General features: G+C 48.2%; 1 protein-coding gene across 3 annotated transcripts in view; it reads left to right on the top strand.

The window, feature by feature from the left end:
* Positions 1-21,922, top strand: part of LOC116983680 (cat eye syndrome critical region protein 2) — a 92,354-nt gene that overhangs the window by 63,391 nt on the left and 7,041 nt on the right. For all 3 annotated transcript variants that reach the window (XM_033037446.1, XM_033037445.1, XM_033037444.1), the window contains exons 7-16: positions 500-675; positions 5,495-5,584; positions 10,095-10,251; positions 12,275-12,404; positions 13,883-13,920; positions 14,051-14,142; positions 16,407-16,533; positions 17,094-17,494; positions 19,539-19,667; positions 21,022-21,859. In XM_033037446.1, coding sequence (XP_032893337.1) covers positions 500-675; positions 5,495-5,584; positions 10,095-10,251; positions 12,275-12,404; positions 13,883-13,920; positions 14,051-14,142; positions 16,407-16,533; positions 17,094-17,494; positions 19,539-19,667; positions 21,022-21,859 — 2,178 coding nt within the window. The remainder of the gene's footprint in view (positions 1-499; positions 676-5,494; positions 5,585-10,094; positions 10,252-12,274; positions 12,405-13,882; positions 13,921-14,050; positions 14,143-16,406; positions 16,534-17,093; positions 17,495-19,538; positions 19,668-21,021; positions 21,860-21,922) is intronic.

Genomic DNA, 21,922 nt, shown 5'->3' with positions numbered 1-21,922 from the left:
CGCAGAAGGCAGTGGAGGCCAATTCCTGATGAAATTTCGTTCAGACCGTAAGGTCTGAATGACAATAAAGGAATTCAATTCAATTCAATTCACTGGATGTTTTCAAGAGTTAGATTTAGCTCTTCGGGCTAACGGAATCAAGGGATATGGGAAGAAAGCAGCAACGGGGTACTGATTGGGGATGATCAGCCATGATCATATTGAATGGTGGTGCTGGCTCAAAGTGCTGAATGGCCTACTCCTGCACCTATTTTTCTATATTTCTATGTTCTCAGCATGTCCAGAGACAAAGTCCAATGTTCGCAAAGGGGTAGAGGTGAACGGGACAGTGTTCCGGCTTGTGGAAGGGCTGTTCGGAAGCCTGATAACAGAGGGGAAGAAGCTGTTCCTGGGTCGGGGGGTGTGCGCTTTCAAGCTTCTCGCCTCGTATTTGAGAACTGATTGTGACGTCAAGCTAAGATGTCTTCATGCATGTGCTGTCTCTCTCTCTCTCTCCCAGATCCGACGAGACCTCCTGGTAGCTCTGGCAACTGGGAGCTGGTGTGTCAGACTGAGGAGGAGTGGAGGAGACTAACGGCTGACCTCCAGAGTAACTCTTCTGTGAAGGAACGGCAGCTGCAAGCAACACTCACGGAAGATTTCCTCCCTGAAATCTGCAACATGATTGCTCACAAGGTGAGTCCATGTAATACTGCTGCATACTTGCAACCTTCAGTGTGTGGGAGAGAACTGCAGATGCTGCTTTAAATCCAAGGTAGACACAAAATGCTGGAGTAACTCAGCGGGACAGGCAGCATCTCTGGAGAAAAGGAATGGGTGACGTTTTGGGTCGAGACCTGAATCTGAAGAAGGGGCTCGACCCGAAACGTCACCCATTCCTTCTGCCTGAGGTCCCGCTGAGTTACTCCAGCATTTTGTGTCTGCTATCAGACCTTTGCACAAAATGTTGTACATGTTACCTCTGCCTTTGTACTGTGGCCGGCTTGACTGTATTCATGTACCGCTTTGACAGTGAACAGAAGCTTTTCACTGTATCTCTGTCCACGTGACAATAATGCTAAACTCAACAACTGCCCCTGAAATTGCATCCACGCAAGCAATCATATCATCTCAACTTGTTCATTAATATTATTACTTTTAATAAAAAATTGGATTTTAAACATCGTATTCCAGTGGGGATATTAAAATAACTAATTCACAGCACAATATATATTCTGATGGATAGTTTTATTGACTCAAAAGCAGTTAGGTTTGTGTGTATTAATGTCACGTGTACCGTGTTATAGTGGATAGCTTTGGTTTGCAGGATATCCAGACAGGTCGGATATACCACACATAGATCCATTCAAGTTAAACTCAAGTACAATAGATCGGGGGGGGTGGGAGGGGGGGTAAAGGGAAAATGCAGAGTGCAGAAGAAGTCTGAAGAAGGGTCTCAACCCGAAACGTCACCTATTCCTTTGCTCCATAGATGCTGCCTCACCCGCTGAGTTTCTCCAGCATTTTCTGTCTAGCTACAGAGTGCAGAATATATTTCTCAGCTTTGTCGCGCACCAGTTGTGATCTCGTTTGACAATCTTTGCGATTATAAATGTCTAAATACAGTTATGGAACGTTGTGTAACCCTTTAAACACTTATCCCTAGAAAGTTTCTTTTTTTGTGGCGCCTTCATTGCCTGCTTCCTGTGGTGAAACGTTGGTGCTTCAATAGACTATTAGAAGTGACCTCTTTACTCTCTGGTGATTAGCTATATCCTGCTCAGCGACTGTAGGTCAACAGTCAAGATTACACATAAGGTATTTAAACAAATGTAATGTAAAGCAAACCTCCAGAAGAAACCAATTACAGCTCATTGCATGAGATGGCTGGCAGCAGAACAGTTAAAGGAGATAAATTAACTCTGATCGCAGCTTGGGTCTCAGCCCGACATAGTAGGTCTCGTGCGATGGGCTTCACTATATTCTGTCTGGGTCACTTGGTTACGTGGCTCTAAGTGCCTCTGGTTTGTGGTTCCCATTCAGCATAGATTGCTGTCCAAGCCTTGGCCGTTCAGGTTTGCAAGCGGTAAACTCTCAGCCAAAACTCCGTCTCAGCTGGTCGATGGTTTCAGCAGAGAGTGAGGGAACTGGGGAAACCGATAGACTGAACAAGTTCACTATTCATGTCAGTCGGTCAGCACGGAAACAAGACTTTCGGCCCAACCCGGCCATGCCGACCAAGACGCCCCATCTACGCGAGTCCCATTTTCCTGCGTTTGGCCCAGGCCCCTCCTCAACCTTTCCCCTCGATGTAATTGTCCAGGTGCCTTGTTTAATTTACAGAACTCTGCCTGAGTGAGTTTTATTGAGACCCTGGACAACAGCTGTTGACAGAGGCCACAGACTCTGAGCAGCACAGTTTTAACCCACTCAATGTCCATAAAGTTTCCATCTGAACTCACTGGATCTTAATCCCGGCTCCTGACGCCCTCTGCCTGTTTAGATGAGTTTATTGTCACGTGTACCAGGTGGGGTGAGACACTTTTTGTTGTGTGTTGTCCAGTCAGCGGAAAGGCTATACGTGATTACAACCAGGCCCTTCACATTGTACAGGATCAAGGGTATAATGTTTAGTACAATGAGATCAAATCCAATGAGGTAGATGGGAGGTCAGAACCACATTTTAGCTGGTGATTGGATGGTTCAGTTGCCTGATAACAGCTGGGAAGAATCTGTCCCTGAATCTGGAGGTGTGCGTGTTCACACTTCTGTACCTCTTGCCCTGTTGGAGAGGGGAGAAGAGGGAGTGACTGATCCCTGATTACACTACTGGCCTTGCCGAGGCAGCGTGAAGTGTAGATGGAGTCGGTGGAATGGAGGTTGGTTTGCCTGGTGTCCTGGGCTTAGTCCACAACTCTGCACTATCTTGCGGGTCTTGGCTGGAGCTGTTCCTGAACCATGCTGTGATGCATCCCGATTAATATGCTTTCCATGGCGTATCTGTAGAAGTTGGTGAACGTTCCTGGGACATGTCGAACATTCTAAGCCTTCTAAGGAAGCATGGCGTTGGTGTGCTTTCACGCCCATTGCTTCGGTGTGGATGTGGCCAGTCCAGGACAAGTTGGTGATGATATTTACTCCTAAGAACTCAAAACTTTCCACCATCTGTGTATGTGCGTGTGCGTGTGCGTGACTTCCTGAATGTCCCCGCATTGGAAGGTTGAGATTGGTTCTGTTACCCAAGTCACCATCGTGTTTGCCTCCATTTTACTGCTGTACTGTGACATCTCTTCCAGCTTTCTCCCACCCACTGCAATCAGTCTGAAGAAGGGTCCCACCTGAAACATCACCTGTCCATTCCCTCCACGGATGCTGCCTGACCCACTGAGTTCCTCCAGCACTTTGTGCTTGGCTCTAGATTCCAGCATTTGCTGTCTCTTGTGTCTCTATCCTAGTTGTATTGACTACTTCTGAACCATCTATAGACAATAGATGCAGGAGTAGGCCATTCGGCCCTTCGAGCCAGCACCGCCATTCAATGTGATCATGGCTGATCATCCCCAATCAGTACCCCGTTCCTGCCTTCTCCCCATATCTCCTGACTCCGCTATCTTTAAGAGCCCTATCTAGCTCTCTCTTGAAAGCATCCAGAGAACGTGCCTCCACCGCCCTCTGAGGCAGAGAATTCCACAGACTCACCACTCTCTGAGAGAAAAAGTGTTTCCTCGTCTCCGTTCTAAATGGCTTACTCCTTATTCTTAAACTGTGGCCCCTGGTTCTGGACTCCCCCAACATCGGGAACATATTTCCTGCCTCTAGGGTGTCCAAGCCCTTAACAATCTCCTACTAACCCCCTGCAGTCATTAACCAGCTACAATTCCTTATGGATCACAAGTTGTAGTAGAATTATGGCCATTCGGCCCATCGAGTCTATTCCGCCATCAGGCCATTAAACACGACAACAAATAAGCTCTGAACTACAACAGATTTATTATTATTGCACTATAATTTTGTGAGTATGTGTGTATGTTTATATACACACACTGAACTTGTTTTCTCATTTATGTACTATGTTTACATATTGTGTTGTGCTGCAGCAAGCAAGAATTTCATTGTTCTATCTGGGACATTTGACAATAAAACTCTCTTCACTCTCTGCCACCCAATCCCATTTTCCCGCCTTCTCCCCATAACCATTGACACCCGTTCTAATCAAGAACTTATCTATCTCTGCCTTAAAAACATCCACTGACTTGGCCTCCACAGCCCTCTGTGGCAAAGAGTTCCACAGATTAACTGCCCTCTGACTAAAGAAGTTCCTCCTCACCTCCTTTCTAAAAGAGTGCCCTTTAATTCTGAGGCTGTGACCTCTGGTCCTAGACTCTCCCACCAGTGGAAACATCCTCTACACATCCACTCTATCTATGCCTTTCATTATTGTGTACGTTTCAATGAGGTCCCCCCTCAACCTTCTAAACTCCAGCGAGTAGAGGCCCAGTGCTGTCAAACGCTCAGATGAGCGATTTGGAAAAATATGTCTCAATTCATGTTTTTTTCTTTTTGTTTCAAAATAGAAAATGTAAGTGTTAATTCATGCTGTGAATTTGCTTCTGCTCTTGTGCTGAAGGTGATATTTTATTTCTGGGAGCTAGTTGTGCATTCACTGCCCCTCTGGATGCTGGTGTGTGCGGTGTGACGGTCTGCTTTATTGACAATGACGGTTGAGGACATTGCAGGCGAAGCCTCTCCCTGGAGCCGCCTGCATCAGGGGACACGGACCAGCGATGAGTAGCAGGCCAAGGTTCACCTCCCTCACCCAGGGGAGACAAGATCAATTCCAAGCCCCCGCGGGCTCTGCAGTCAGGGCCATCTTCCCTCCATCGTGGAGGCTGAAGGTTATATTTGACCCTCGCAGCTCCGACACTCGATGGGTAATTTTTTTACCGCATCTGGAAATGCAATCCTTATTACCTGTATTAAACTTATTATTCATCATCGGTGAATAAAAGCCTATACGTAGCAGAATTGCTAATCTAACCAGCGACGGCACTGGTCCTGTGTTCACCTCATGCCAAATCCGTAGCCCAGTAAAAGGCTTAATTTATGACCACCTTGCTGCTCATTATTGCTTAAATAGATTAAGTTATTGTCCGGTGGCACCCATGCCTTTCAAATCTGCTTTGAGCTTTTCCACGATGATTTATTTCTCTTTGAGGCTAGCTATTCCCTCTCACTGAGGGTTTGGGGGCAGGTGGGTGGGGGGTGGAGACGGGGCAATGTTGGGAAGATGGCTTCATCTGAGAGCCGCGTGGCGGGGTGAGCGGAAATCAAAAGTTGTGATTAGTTTACAGTGACGGACAGGTATTGGAGTAGGGCTTTGTGATTAATCTCTGCAGTCTGTGTCGTGCAGGAGGCTGCAGCACTGCGCCCGAGCGAGCGAGCAAGCGTGGTCATTAACAGGCTGCCTGTAATAGCTATGTGCCAGACCTCTGACCTGCCCTGCTTTCATTTCCAGGAGAAACAGCTGCAGAAGAAGCTGTCTGAAATAGCTCCCAGGAGAATATCTGACCGCCTGACCCTCAAACGCATGCAGCAGGAAGAGGAGGTAAAACAGATCGAGTTTCAAAATATCAGTTTGGAGCTAAACTTGGACATGCTGTTAACCCTCATAAACCTGTCTGCGTTTGAAATTTCTCTCCGCTAGTTGGTTTCAGCCACTGATGGATTGCCTTTGCTGAATAGAGCACCCAACTCATCTACCAGAACCGGGGTTTATTGCCACCAGTCCTCTCTCACAAGGCTGTTTCAATCCCTGCCTTAAAGAAAAATCTCATTGCAAAGACCACATGCCCCAAACAATCTGACATGGACAAATCACACAACCTTTTGGGCAATAAGTTCAGTGTGTCAAGAGGTACAGTGCCCTCCATAATGTTTGGGACAAAGACCCATCATTTATTTATTTGCCACAATTTGAGATTTGTAATAGGAAAATATCACATGTGGTTAAAGTGCACATTGTCAGATTTTAATAAAGGCCATTTTTATACATTTTGGTTTCACCATGTAGAAACTACAGCTGTGTTTATACATAGTCCCCCCCATTTCAAGGCACCATAATGTTTGGGACACAGCAATGTCATGTAAATGAAAGTAATCATGTTTAGTATTTTGTTGCATATCCTTTGCAAACAATGACTGCTTGAAGTCTGCGATTCATGGACATCACCAGTTGCTGGGTGTCTTCTCTGGTGATGCTCTGCCAGGCCTGTATTGCAGCCATCTTTAGCTTATGCTTGTTTTGGGGGCTAGTCCCCTTCAGTTTTCTCTTCAGCATATAAAAGGCATGCTCAATTGGGTTTAGATCGGGTGATTGACTTGGCCACTCAAGAATTTACCATTTTTTAGCTTTGAAAAACTCCTTGCTTTAGCAGTGTGTTTGGGATCATTGTCTTGCTGTGGAATGAACCGCCGGCCAATGAGTTTTGAGGCATTTGTTTGAACTTGAGCAGATAGGATGTGTCTATACACTTCAGAATTCATTATGCTACTAGCATCAGCAGTTGTATCATCAATGAAGATAAGTGAGCCAGTACCTTCAGCAGCCATACATGCCCAGGCCATAACGCCCCCACCTCCGTGTTTCACAGATGAGGTGGTATGCTTTGAATCTTGGGCAGTTCCTTCTCTCCTCCATACTTTGCTCTTGCCATCACTCTGATATAAGTTAATCTGCGTCTCATCTGTCCACAAGACCTTTTTTCCAGAGACTGAGGTTGCTCTTTTAAGTACTTCTTGGCAAACTGTAACCTGGCCATCCTATTTTTGCAGCTAACCAGTGGTTTGCATCTTGCAGTGTAGCCTCTGTATTTCTGTTCTCTTTCTTCTTAATGATGTTCCAAACAGTTAATTTTGGTAAGCCTATGGTTTGGCTGATGTCTCTAAACTGTTTTATTCTTGTTTCTCAGTCTCATAATGGATTCTTGCAGCAGAGGAGTTTAGTTTATTTTGGCATCGTGTACAGCACAGACATTGTGGGCTGAAGGGCCTGTTGCTGCGCTACATTTTTCTACGTGTAGGAAAGAACTGCAGATGCTGATTTAACCGCTGAGTTCCTCCACCATTTTGTGTCCACCTACATTTTTCTATGTTCTATCTGTCTGAAAATATTCTGAATCACATTGACCGACCTAAGAATCAAAATTTTGACCACCTGAAGAAGGGTTCTGACCCGAAAGGACACCTATTCCTTCTCTCCGGAGATGCTGCCTGACCCGCTGAGTTACTCCAGCACTTTGTGTCCATCTTCAATTAAATATGTTCATATCCTTTATTGTTAATGAAGAATTGTGCAGATCCAACAATGTACCTCCTAGTTGGGCTGCAATATGTGGGACCTTCGTTCAGTTTTGTTTTGCCCCCTTCCTGCCTCCTGTAGCTGGAGTGCCGCTGGGATTGGGAATTCAATAAAATAAATCTCTGGGATAATAATGCATTACCCACATGGTATTGTTTTACTGAGTGCTGTTCTCCCTCGAATGCTTTCCCCAGAAATATCCATTCCAGTATTGATCTGTGCTCTTATGGATGAGGTAGTCCCAGGTTTGTATTTGAGCAATGTTGTGATCAGTGATCTTAGCCTGGGTGATGCGTTTGTGCTGACTATCACTGAGTTAAGGCGGAGAGTGGCCTTCCTCCTGGTCACTGCAGAGTGGGGCAAACAAAACCAACCAAACAGTAGGTTAACCTGCGTTTAAAAAAGAACTGCAGATGCTGGTATAAATCGAAGGTAGACACAAAGTGCTGGAGTAACTCAGCGGGTGAGGCAGCAACTCTGGGGAGAAAGAATGGGCCACGTTTCGGGTCAAAACCCTTCCTCTGACGTCAGCAGTCTGAAGAAGGATCTCGACCCGAAACACCGCCCATTCTTTCTCCAGAGATGCTGCCTCACCCACTGAGTTACTCCAGCACTTTGTGTCTACCAGTAGGTTAACCTATGATGAGCGTTTGTCGCCACTGGGCCTGTACTCGCGCGAGTTTGGAAGAATGAGGGGGGAACCTCATTAAAAGTACAGAATAGTGAAAGGCTTGGATAGAGTGGATGTGGTGAGGATGTTTCCACTAGTGGGAGAGTCGAGGACCAGAGGCCACAGCCTCAGAATTAAAGGGCGCTCTTTTAGGAAGTAGATAAGGAGAATGTTATTTAGTCAGAGGGTGGTGAATCTGGTGAATTCATTGCCACAGAAGGCTGTGGAGGCCAAGTTGGTGAATATATTTAAGGCAGAGATAGATATGTCAGAGGTTATGGGGAGAAGGCAGGAGAATGGGGTTAGGAGGGAGAGATACATCAGCCATGATTGAATGACGGAGTAGACGTGATGGGCCGAATGGCCTAATGTTACTCCTAATACTTATGACCTTATGATAAACAGGTGCACAGACTGGAATGAAACATCAGCAATTCTTTCATCCCCCCCGTACAGATGCTGCTCGATCCGCTGTGTTTCTGCAGCAGTTTGATTTTTGCTCCAGTTTCCAACTACAGGTGCACAACCTTTTATCCGAAAGCCTTGGGACCAGACACTTTTCGTAATTCAGAATTTGTCGGCCTTCGGAATGGAAAATTTTTAGCGTAGATTTTAATGGCTGGCTCAGTGGTAGAGTGCTCGGCTCATATCCGCAAGGTCGCGAGTTTGCGCCTTGATCCTGGCAGTTACTCGGTCGCGAGTTTGAGTCTTCAATGTCGTTTTTTCTTGCAGAATAAATGTTTGTATGAAATGCAGTGTAGGAGAGGTGTACTGACTGTGTGGGCAGAACTTTGGAAGTGATTGCCCACCAGTCTAAAAAGCCGCTGTGTCTCCCTGTCCCTGGGATAGCAGGGGGCGATCAAACAGCACAATACCCCCTCCAACTCCAGAGGAATCCGCTCCCCGATGGGCCGCTACGGCGACAAGTGGCAGTTTGCCCACAGCCCGAGCTGCGCCCCCTCATCCGCCACCCCAAGAACAAGACGTACCTTGCACACCATCAGCTTCTGCCCCTACGTGTTCCTCTGGAGTTGGAGCGGGGCTGGGCTGGAGTTGCTACTGGCTGTGGGTCTCTGGGATCTCCGTGCTTGCAGTGGGCCTGGGGGTCGGTGTCCCATTGGTCCTGACGTCTCCGGCCACCCCCCTGGACTGGAGCTGAGACTGGAAACTGTACCGCCCTTGCCCCCTCCCTCTGCAACTGCAAACAACCCCACTCTCCTGCAAGGGCGGTACAGTTCCCGGAGGTGGCCGGAGACGTCAGGACCAACAGGAACCCGCTCCCCGATGGGCCCCTACGACGCCCCGAGCTGCGTCCCGTCATCCGCAACCCAGGTTCCTCTGTAATTGGAGCGGGGCTGGGCTGGGCTGCTGTTGGCTGTGGGTCTCTGGGATCTCCGTGCTTGCAGTGGGCCTGGGGGTCGGTGTCCCGTTGGTCCTGACGTCTCCGGTGACTGGCACTGACCTGCTGGTATCGCCGACGTGAAGACAGTGCAAAGCCCCCGCGGCGGTGCAATGAGCGGGGAGCTGGAGAGGGGAGGGAAGGGGTCACACACATGGCCGGGAAGCAGAGGGGTGTAGGTGGGGTGAAACTGAAGGGAGCGACAATCTGCTGCTGCCTGCCCCGCTGAGTTAAAAAGTTCCCACGCAAGACTCACGATACACTGTGTATCGTGCTACCGTGGGAACATTTTAACTCAGCGGGCAGGCAGCAGCAGATTGTCAATTATTAACCCTCCCGCGCAATATACCCTCACCTTCTCTTTTATGAATGGGGATTTAGTTCCCCTTTCTTCGAGGACCGACCGGAGGTTCCGCTGTCACCTCTGCGGGCCGCCCTCGGTGAACGTTTTCAAGGACCTTTCTTCAAGGACCGAAAAAATGTCCGCTATTCGGAGGTTTTCGTTATTTGGAACTTCGGATAAAAGGTTGTGCACCTGTAAAACCATCCGCCTGGAGTCTCTCAGCGTAATTTTCACGGGGTAACATTGAGTATTTTGGCCGGCATAAAGATCAACGTGGGTAAAGATCACACAAGGCAGCTCCACCATTGTTGAAGGGAAGCCAACAAAATGTTCACTTATGTTGCAGGAGAAAATATCTGCGATTGCGAAGGTGGAGGAGCAGAAGCGGAGAGAGGAGGAAGCGGAACGTCAACTCCTGTTGGCCGTGCAGAGGAAGGAACAGGAGCAACTGGTGGAGGAGGAGAGGAGGAGGGAGTTTGAAGAGCGAGTCAAAGCTGTGGAAGGTATGTGTCTCTGGTCCTATCACCTTCTCACACTGTGTTGCTTCCAAGTGTTGCATAAAACACAAACAGCTGGAGGAACTCAGCTGGCCAGGCAGCATCTGTGGAGGGAAACTACAGGGGCCACGTTTCAGGTCAGGGCCCTTCCTCAGACTGATTGTAGTGGCCAGGAGAAAGCTGGAAAAGAGAGTCATTTGTGGAGAAAGATGGAGGCGGGACACATCCTGGCAAGTGAGGTGGATACAGAGGTGGGGGGTTGACTTATGTGACAAAGGTCGGGGGCAAACAGGTGACAGAAGGGCGTCAGACAGGGAGAAATGTGAAATGTAAAGTCGGGGCGGCTAGTGAAGGAAATGGATGTGTATCGAGGCTGGGTGGGTGGGGGAACAAGAAAGGGAGGGAGTGGGGAGGGTATTAGTCTTTGCCCTGCCCCCACCTCTCTTGTCCAGCCTCTCCACCCCAGTCTGATGAAGGATCCTGACAGGCTTGGTGGATTCCTGTGGCTGCACTTGTCTGCAACCTCGGACTTTGCCCAGCAGAGACAATACGGGCCGAAGGGCCTGTTCCTGTTCGTTATGGTCCAGGAACACTGGCACCAAGCCACAGCCTCCCTTCAATGCCAGTGGATCATGAGCATGCAAGGACACTCTAACCAAGTCAAAAACCTCACGCGATAAATAAAATATTGTCATAAATGAAGAGGTTATTTTGCATTTTAGTGCTCGTCATATGTTCAAACATTTTACTTTACAGCTACTAATAAATATGTCTTGCATGGAAATTCCAGGTAATTTCTGTAATTGAATGATTTTGAGTTCCCACTAACATTTAATTTGATTTCCCCAACTCCAGTTTAATATGTTACTGGGATTTAGTTTGGGGATGCAGTATCGATACAGGCCCCTTTGCCCACTGAATGCCCACCATTCATCAACCATTCACCCTTGTTCTATGTTAAACCACTTTCTCACCCACTCCTCTACAAAGGGGAGGAAATCGCTATCAAAACATGGGGGGGGGGGGGGGCACGATTTTTGGTGGCCGCAGGCCCTGTGGACGGTAACATCGGGAACTGATCTGGTCGGTGACTGACTCCGAGCTCCAGCAACAGCAGCTTCGTCCGTCCCGAATCGTGAGGCTTCTATTGGCCCGTTCGCGGGGCCTTTCACTGGTACGCCAGTCATTGAAAGTGGGCATGCAGGTGCAGCAGGCAGTGAAGAAAGCCAATGGTATGTTAGCATTCATAGCAAAAGGATTTGAGTATAGGAGCAGGGAGGTTCTACTGCAGTTGTACAGGGTCTTGGTGAGACCACACCTGGAGTATTGCGTACAGTTTTGGTCTCCTAATCTGAGGAAAGACATTCTTGCCATAGAGGGAGTGCAGAGAAGGTTCACCAGACTGATTCCTGGGATGTCAGGACTGGATAGACTCAGCTTGTACTCGCTAGAATTTAGAAGATTGAGGAGGGACCTTATAGAAACTTACAAAATTCTTAAGGGGTTGGACAGGCTAGATGCAGGAAGATTGTTCCCGATGTTGGGGAAGTCCAGAACAAAGGGTCACAGTTTAAGGATAAAGGAGAAATCCTCCTGCACTTATTTTCTATGTTTCTCTCTCCCTCCTAAACCCATTCTCCTGCCTTCTCCCCTTAACCTCTGACACCCGCACTAATCAAGAATCTATCTATCTCTGCCTTAAAAATATCCACTGACTTGGCCTCCACAGCCTTCTGCGGCAAATAATTCCACAGATTCACCACCCTCTGAGTAAAGAAGAAATTTCTCCTCGTCTCCTTCCTAAAAGACGTCCTTTAATTCTGAGGCTGAGACCTCTGGTCCTAGACTCTCCCTCTAGTGGAAACATCCTCTCCACATCCACTCTATCCAAGCATTTCACTATTCTGTACGTTTCAATGAGGTGTCCCCTCATCCTTCTAAACTCCAGCAGGTACGAGCCCGGTACCGACAAACGCTCATCACAAGTTAACCCACTCATGCCTGGGAAATATTTCTTCCTTGCTTCCAGGTCGTGCCAAAAGGAGGAAGATGAGGGAGGAGAGAGCCTGGTTACTTTCTCAGGGAAAAGAGCTGCCTCCTGAACTTATGAACCTGGAGCCATTCGTGCCGATTAAGAAAGATAAGAAGGCAAAAGATTTGTACGTATTGACTGTGGGAATGGGAGGCTCGTGGCCACAAGAAAGGTTCATTCCATCCTCTGTATTCTCACTTCCCCCGAACCCTACCCAAAAGAATGTCCACGATGAACATAAAACGGAATGTTGCTGGGGGTTTAATAGAAGCAAGCTGTACAATCCCATCTGGGTTTGATTTACCAGATTGGTAATTAAATAAGGGAGAAAATTGCACTATTTCAAATTAAATTAAACATTCTTGCTTTACACCTGAGGGGGGGGGGGAACCATGTGGTAGTCGCACAATGTCATCAACGATTCAGCTGGGGGGGAGGCACGGTCCGGGTGCCAAAAAATAATATCCGTAAAATGTGTATTATTAACAATGTCAGTGGATTTTGTTCAGGATATTGAGCAGCAGCAACAAAGCTCAGAAAAATGCTACAACTTGTTGCGGTGTTGGCGTGTGTACAGTGACATGCTTTTAGTTTGTGAGCTACCCAATTAAGTTGGGTCATACCATACTCGCGTGGAATCAGGTCGTGCCCAAGTACAAGAGGTACAGCTCTGATCAAATTGCCAGAGCCCACAATATAGTCTGCAGGAAACGTGTTCCCCGATGTTGGCGCAGTCCAGAACCAGGGCTCACAGTTTAAGAATAAAGGGTCGGCCATTTAGGACTGAGATGAGGATAAACGTTTTCCCACCCAAGGAGTTGTGAATCTGTGGAATTCTCTGCCACAGAAGGCAGTGGAGGCCAATTCGCTGGACGTATTCAAGAGAGAGTTGGATATAGCTCTTAGGGTTAACGGAATCAGGGGATATGAGGAGAAAGCAGGAACGGGGTACTGATTCTGGATGATCAGCCATGATCATATTGAATGGCGGAGCTGGCTCGAAGGGCCGAATGGCCTACTCCTGCACCTATTATTATGTTTCTATGCGATATGCACATATGAAATCGGGATATGGGGAGGGCAGGAACGGGGTACTGATTGGGGATGATCAGCCACGATCACATTGAATGGCGGTGCTGGCTCGAAGGGCCGAATGGCCTACTCCTGCACCCATTGTCTACTGTAGCGTTATCTGTGTGCTAAGCACACAAAACACAGATGCTCACTGCATGTCGATAGACATTACAAACCAGTGCCGTATCACGTGAAGCAGAAACACGCGTGTGGGCCCAGAGTCCCATCTCACTCAACATCAGCTCGTGTCCTTCCATCCTCTCCTCTTTCAATTGCTTTACCTTGAATTTTTCCTTAAAAGCATCCATGCTGTTTGCCTGTTTGCTTTGGGCCGTGGGAGGAAACCGGAGCACCCGGAGGAAACTCACGATGACCACGTGCAAACTCCGTACAGACAGCACCTACAGTCAGGATTGAACCCGGGTCTCTGGTGCTGCGAGGCAGCAGCCCCACCCGCCGCACCGCTGTTGATTCTTAATTCTCTTTATCATGAAATGTAAACGTGTATTTTGTATCACTTCTCTGCTGTAGGTTCGAATTGGACGAAGATTACGTGGCCATGTACAAAGGTACGTATTTGTCTTTTGGAGAGGAAAACGGACTTTAACTGTTAAAGTTAAACTAATGTAACTACACCAGGCGTTGCTTCAAGCATTAAACTTGTGTAAGATGGTGTGATTGAGCTCTGCCTCTGTTTAGTCCTAGATACTGTTAAAGCACACAAGGATTCATGGCCGTTCCTCGAACCTGTCGATGAATCGTATGCCCCGAACTACTACGACATCATTGAAGTAAGGATTGCCATGCAACATTCTTTTCCCACTTTCACTTGCACTAACTGTGTAGTTGTGCACTTTGCAGAAATTAAGGAAAATGCTTGTCCAGGTTTTTCACCAAACACTGCTCAATTATTACAGCTTTAACTCCGAGACTGCAACATGAGATCAAAGTAATGGCCCTGTCCCACGGTACGAGTTCATTCCAAGAGTTCACCCGAGTTTAAAAAAAATCTAACTCAGGGGTAAGCACGGAGAATTAACGTAGAGCGGGTACGTCGGAGCTCGGGGACGTCTCTTGGCGGCTCGTAACGCTAACGGCAGGTACTCGGGAAGACTCGTGAAGATTTTTCAACATGTTGAAAAATGTCCACAAGAGTCCCGAGTACCGACGAGCGGCCATTACCGTAAATCTCCGAGTTCGAATCAGGGCAAACTCGGGAGAGCTCTTAGAATGAACTCATACTGTGGGACAGGGCCATTAGGCAGGACTGAACGTAGAATATGGAACAGTACAGCACAGGAACAGGCCCTTCAGCCCACAATGTCTGTGCTGAACATGAAGCCGTTAGACTAGCCCCCTCTGCCTGCAAGTGATCCATACCCCTCCATTCCCTGGATGTCCATGTGCCTAATGTAATTATACACCACTGATGTATCTGTCCCACCTGGCAACACGTTCCAAATGCCAACCACTCTTGCCCCTCTGACCGTTAAAGTCATGCCACTCCGTTTTCCATTCTGGGGGGTAAGATTTTGACCGTCTCTGCCTCATAATGTTTATATTTTATATGACAGTGAGGTACAATAAACTTTCATATGTGGTTTTACAGGAAAGAATAGATCATAAATATCCACTCAGTTTGAATTAAGGTCAGTTTGTGACCTTTTTTGTTTACCCATGTTTCTCGAGTATTAAATAACCAGGTATAATTTGAACTGAAGCTATTGTTTATTTGAACGATGAAGTGCACACTGTGAATTATACTGGGTGAAAAGTGGTCTCATTGTGTCACCAACTTCCAGTTCGAGATTGTAAACCCTGGTGATGCAGTTGGAGACTGGAGGAACTGCAGATGCGTGAATCTTGAGCAAAACACAAAAGTGCTGGAGGAACTCAGTGGGTCAGGCAGCATCTGCGGAGGTAGACAAAAGTGCTGGAGAAACTCAGCGGGTGCAGCAGCATCTATGGAGCGAAGGAAATAGGCAGTTACGGGCCGAAACCCTGAAGGAAATAGGTAAATACGTTGCCTATTTCCTTCGCTCCATAGATGCTGCTGCACCCGCTGAGTTTCTCCAGCACTTTTGTCTACCTTTGATTTTCCAGCATCTGCAGTTCCTTCTTAAACAGCATCTGTGGAGGGACTGGACAGGCAATGTTTTGGGTTGGGACCCTTCAGACAGATGTCATAGGGGGGAGAGGGCTGGAAAAGAGAGGTGGGGTGGGACATAGCCTGGCAAGTGATAGGTGGATAGAGATGGGGGGGGATGTTTGGCAGATGGGTGGAGTAAGTGACAAAGGCTGGAGGTGAAGAGGAGTTGAATATTCAAGATTCAAGAGAGTTTATTGTCATGTGTCCCTGAAAGGACAATGAAATTCTTGCTTTGCTTCAGCACAACAGAATATAGTTGGCATTGACTACAGAACAGATCAGTGTGTCCATATACCATTATATAAATATATACACACATGAATAAATAAACTGATGAAGTGCAAATAACAGATAATAGGCTATTAATGTTCAGAGTTTTGTCCGAGCCAAGTTTAATAGCCTGATGGCTGTGGGGAAGTAGCTATTCCTGAACCTGGTCGTTGTAGTCTTCAGGCTCCTGTACCTTCTACCGGAAGGTAGCAGGGAGATGAGTGTGTGGCCAGAATATATGTGGCCAGAGGGATATGGGTGGGAAGGGGCAGGGTAGGGGGGGACCTGAAGGTCCTTGTGCCTCTTGAAGTATTTATGTTATTATGGGGTTTTTTACATTGATTTTCCTCGACATCTCTAATCGTTGATTAGTCTGTGGAATTCTCTGCCTCAGAGGGCGGTAGAGGCTGGTTCTCTGGATGCTTTCAAGAGGGAGAGCTAGATAGGGCTCTTAAAAATAAGAGTCAGGGGATATGGGGAGAAGGCAGGAACGGGGTACTGATTGGGGATGATCAGCCATGATCACATTGAATGGCAGTGCTGGCTCGAAGGGCCGAATGGCTTACTCCTGCGCCTATTGTCTATTGTTGAACAGTTTCTGGTAGTCACCTCGTAATCGGTTCTGTTTGTTCACAGACACCAATGGACCTATCGACCATTGAAAGAAAACTCAATGAGAAACAGTATAACGTGAAAGAAGAATTTGTGGCTGATATGAAGGTCATGTTTGAAGATTGTCTGGAGTATAATGGTGAAGGAAATGGTAAGTCAGGAATATATTTTCATCAGCATTGTAAAATGCTCAGAATAGTCAAGAGTGTTGAATTGTCAGACGTACTGTTTAGTTTTTAGAGATACAGCGCGGAAACATTTGGCCCACCGAGTCCGCACCGACCAGCAATCCCCGCACACTAACACTACCCTACGCACTCGGGGGGGGGGGGGGGGGATTTACATTTACGTATGTAAATTTACATGTACGTGTGTGTGTGTGTGTACGTGTGTGTGTGTGTACGTGTGTGTGTGTACATGTGTGTGTGTACATGTGTGTGTGTACGTGTGTGTGTGTGTACGTGTGTGTGTGTACGTGTGTGTGTGTGTACATGTGTGTGTGTGTGTGTGTACGTGTGTGTGTGTACATGTGTGTGTGTGTACATGTGTGTGTGTGTGTGTGTACGTGTGTGTGTGTACATGTGTGTGTGTGTACATGTGTGTGTGTGTACATGTGTGTGTGTGTGTGTGTACGTGTGTACATGTGTGTGTGTGTGTGTGTACATGTGTGTGCTGCTTCTCATTGCTCCGTTTTAATTTTTGCGTTGACAGAATACACAAAGATGGCCGAGGCTCTGGACAGGTGCTTCAACAAGTCGATGTTGAAACACTTTCCCGCAGAAGATGCGGACAGCGACGAGGAGTTTAACCTGCGCTGGGACGACAAGGACAAGAAGGAGCGCAGGCGGAGCAAGCCCAGCCGCTTCGGAAAAGAAGCGGCTGAAACGTCGAGTAGATTTAGCGAGGAGGCCGTGAAGAAGCAGTCGCAGCAGACTAATGGTGAGGTGCACGGCCCCGCGGCTGATGCAGGCCGCGACCACATGCTACACGGGCCTCCCTTACGCACAATGGAGCTGGTAAATGGGCAGAGTTTCCCAGTGGCCGCATCCTCCTACAAGGGAATGTCCTGCGCTGAATCACCAAGCCAATTGTATCAGCTTCAAGGCCAGCAAGTAAGATATCGCCCTTCTCTTCTTGAGTTTATGGTTTGTTTGTGAACGTCTTTAGATCCCCAGAAACCGTCAAACCCCTTTGAGCCTGAAGAAGAGTCCTCGCCCAAAATATCGACTGTCCATTCCCTCCACAGACTGCCTGCTGCCCGACCCGCTGAGTTCCTCCAGCACTTGGTGTTTTGGGGCTCAAGTTTCCTGGATTCTTGTGTCAACCTTTAAATTGTTGTTTTTTTTTAAAGCATTTTATCTCTTGTCCAAATGTTCTCTCCAGCTTCGTCTCTGACACCCGTGTGAAGCATAAAGAGCAGAGAATACAGTACCAGAGGCTCTTCGGCCCGCAATGTCTGTGGTGAACATGTTGCCAAGTTGATCTCGTCACCCCCACCTACACATGATCAATGTTCTCCCATTCCCTGCAGATCAACATGCCTATCCAAAGGCTCTTAAATACCACTCTCTGCTTCCACCACCAGCCTCTGTGTGTGTTTTATTTTAAATACCTTCCCCCCGCGCATCTCGTTGAAGCTTTGCCACTCTCACCTTAAAGCTGTGGCCTCTGGTCTTTGACATTTCCACCCTGGGGTAAAAGCTTCTGACTGGCTGAGCTGTAACCGTTTTATATACGTCTGTCAGGTCTGCCTTCAACCTCTAACGCTCCACCGAAAACAATCCGACTTTCTCCGACCTCTCCTCATGGCCAATGTCCTCTGATCCAGGCCACATGTCATATATTTCAGCATCTAGATGCGTTACATATGGAAAGCTGGAGTAACTCAGCGGGTGAGGCATCATCGATGGAGCGAAGGAATGGGCGACGTTTCCGGTCGAGACCCTTCTTCAGACTGACGCGGGGCCTCGCCCCCCCTCCCCCACCCTGACATCAGTCTGAATAAGGGTCTCGACCCGAAACGTCACCCACTCCTTCGCTCCATAGATGCTGCCTCACCCGCTGAGTTTCTCCAGCATTTTTGTCTACCTTCGATTATTCCAGCATCTGCGGTTCTTTCTTGAACTTTACATAAGGAAGGTACTTTCAGCAATATTTGAACAGGAGCAATGCCATTCTCCTCTCGACCTGACAACTTGGACGGAGATTTAGTCACCTACTGCTATAATTAAAAACACTGTGCTGGAGGAACTCAGCGGGTCAGGCAGCGTCTGTGGAGGGAATGGACAGGTGATATTTTGGCTTGGGACCCTTCTTCATACCGATGACGAACACACCTGGAACATCACCTGTCCTACACTGCCCGACCTGCTGAGTTCCTCCAGCACTTTGTGCTTAGCTCAGCATTCCCGCGTCTGCAGTTCCTTGTGCCTCCACTATAATTCATCTAATTTCCTGGTTTAGCGGTACTGTTGTTGAGGTGGGCTTCTGCACTTACCTTTTAAAGCCGCAGTGGAAACACCTTGTCGAGTTTTATTGGCGGTGAAGCGTTGGAAGCAATCTAGACTGAGTGTCCCTGGCATTGCTTCTCCCCCCCCTTCCCTCTGCCAAAGCGGGACGTAGCCAACTGCTGGTAGACAGGAAGCGAGCGGGTAAGATCATCTCTGACCCCTCTCACCCTGGCCACAAACTCTTTGAATCACTTCCCTCTGGAAGGCGACTCCGGACTGTCAAAGCTGCCACAGCCAGACATAGAAACAGTTTTTATCCACGAGTAGTTGCTCTACTCAACAGCCAAAAATATGTAGCCTCCCTTTGATCTGGTATTTTGTTGGTTCACATGCTTGATCAATGGTGTTTTATCATTAATGTTTTATTATTATTAATGTTTAGTGTTTTCTGAGTCATTTGTAACTGTCACTGTATGTCATGTTGTTACTTGTGGGCGGAGCACCAAGGCAAATTTCTTGTATGTGAATACTTGGCCAATAAACTTATTACATACACAAAAAGCTGGAGTAACTCAGCGGGTGCGACAGCATCTCGGGAGAGAAGCAATGGGCGACGTTTAGGGTCGAGACCCTTCTTCAGACCGATGTCCTTCTTCGGACTGATTCTTACACACTTTGCCGACTGCGATGTTTTTTTTTTCGGCAGAGATCGCCGGTGCCGTGCATGTTTGGCTCGCGGACGGCAGCAGAGCCTGCGTACCGGTACTGCTCGCCACGGGACCCACGGATGACTGACCAAGTTCGGCAGCAGTTGCACCACCAGTTCATAATGCAGGTAATGAGTTCAGTCTGTACAAGACACTCAGCTGTGAATCCACATCGACAGTCTGTTCGTGGCTGGTGATATTCTGCCTGGTGGCCTTTTACATTTTTTATTCTGCGTCGCGAATGACGTCCAGTTTAACAGCAGTTTCTGCACCCAACACAGCTATTGGGCGATAGTCATCTCGTGGGAAAGTAACTCCAGCAAATTTAAAATGCAAAATAAAGACTTTCTAAACTGGCCGCCCAATCATCATATAATGTAGAACAGCACAGGAACAGGCCCTTCGGCCCACAATGTCTGTGCCGAACACGATGCCAAAATAAAGTGATCTCTGTCTGCACGTGATCCATATCCCTCCATTCCCAGCATATCAAAAAGCCTCTTGAATGCCACTATCGTATCTGCCTCCACCAGCCCCACACCGTTCCCCCTTTTTGCTTAAAACAACGCCCTCTTTGACATTTTTAGCTTTAGGGGAAATAGGTTCTGACTGTCGACCTTATCTATGCATCATATTTTCTAAACTTCCATCACCTTCGACGCTCCAGGGACAACAAACCAAGTTTGGCCAGCCTCTTCTTGGAGCTAATAATCTTTAATCCTGGCTGCATTCTGTTAAACCTCCTCTGTATCCTCGCCAAAGCATCCTCATCCTTCCCATCACGGGCTGGCCAGAACTGCACATAATATTCCAAATGCAGCCTCACCAACGTCTTATAGAACCACATCATGACTTTTCAGAATACTGAATGATATAACCACTTCATCAATGCATGAAATTGTTTGTGGAATTGTCTGGCACTTTTATACATCTTCATATGGTGATGTTATTTTCCACCTGGGATCCTGGTTTCTGGAGATTCCTGGAGTGTGCACTGATATTTACCTCTGAGACCCATGCAGCTACCAATCTCGAAATGGTGCAGAGACTGCTCACTGGGAACGCCACCATTGTTCAGCATATCCTCTATGCGTTAGTTGGATTCACGGGGGGTTGGTCTTTGAGGGGAGGATGCTCCTCAAACGGTGGATAGATATGGGGAGAAGGCAGGAACGGGGTACTGATTGTGGATGATCAGCCATGATCACATTGAATGGCGGTGCTGGCTCGAAGGGCCGAATGGCCTACTCCTGCACCTATTGTCTATTGTCTATTGCTGGAGTAACTCAGTGGGTCAGCCACCATCTGTGGGGAACAGGCTGGGACCATTCTCCTATTCATTGGTATATTGGAAAAACAATTGCCTAGTGTGGAGATGAATGGAACAAGAGGATGCTGCCTGACCCCCCCCCCCGCCCCCCCTCACTGAGTTACTCTAACACTGTTTGGAGATCCAGAAATAATATTTCCTTCTAATTACAGCACCAGGTGAACCTGAATGACCAGCAAGGACCGCAGATGCTGGGCCCCAAAAACAAGCCCAGCTACGTCGGGCCAGTTCATGGGCCTTCTCTTGGCCCTCGGCCCCCGTCAGTGCCTCCAGGAACAGTGGCTGCTCTCCCACCTCAGGAAGGCAGCATGTACCCGAGTCAACCCTTCCAGCCGGGATACACAACACAACGGCTGGAGAGTCCCGCCCACCAGCCACCACCGCCTGACTTTGCCCACAGACATGTGTACAACCCGTACGGCCATCTGAATGGACCTTGCCGCGGACCGCGTCCCGTGTGGAATAACAACAGCGGCGGTGGCTCCGTGGAAAGAACTTTAGCGCCGACTGGCAAAAATCAGCTGGTCGGCCCGAGCCAACCCTCTCTGTCTCAGCATCACCCCTTTTCCCAGATGGTGGAGCAGAACCTGATGAGGGCCTCTGTGCCCCTGAACCACTGGCCCAACCAGCCAGGCCATCTACCTCACAACGGGCCCCCAGTGTACCCCCGACTCCCCAACGCTTCCCAGGCCACCGGCTCGCCCAGAATGCCCCCTCCTTTCCTCCGCTCCCCTCCCCCCCACCAAGGGCTGCACGTGGACTCCATGCTCTCCAGCCCAGAGATGATAGCCATGCAGCAGCTCTCCGCTCCTGTCTGCCCACCCGCCGAGCACACCGCGCCCTACCTCCCCGGCCCCTGCGCAACAGCCGTGCAGCCTGCAGCAGTGCAGCAGCATGCATCCAACGTGCCCGCTCACAAACCACCGCTCGACACCAGTGCCCGACCATCAACGGAAACAGAGATGCCCAAAACCGTCTCCGAAACTCAAGGTAACTCTACTCATCCAAACCCACTCTAGGTTACTAACTCTAGATTTGATTTAGATGTACTCA

Source organism: Amblyraja radiata, chromosome 19 (assembly GCF_010909765.2).
Source record: "Amblyraja radiata isolate CabotCenter1 chromosome 19, sAmbRad1.1.pri, whole genome shotgun sequence".
NCBI classification, from domain to species: domain Eukaryota; kingdom Metazoa; phylum Chordata; class Chondrichthyes; order Rajiformes; family Rajidae; genus Amblyraja; species Amblyraja radiata.
The sequence above is the reverse complement of the archived record's forward strand: the minus strand, read 5'-3'. Positions and strand labels throughout refer to the sequence as shown.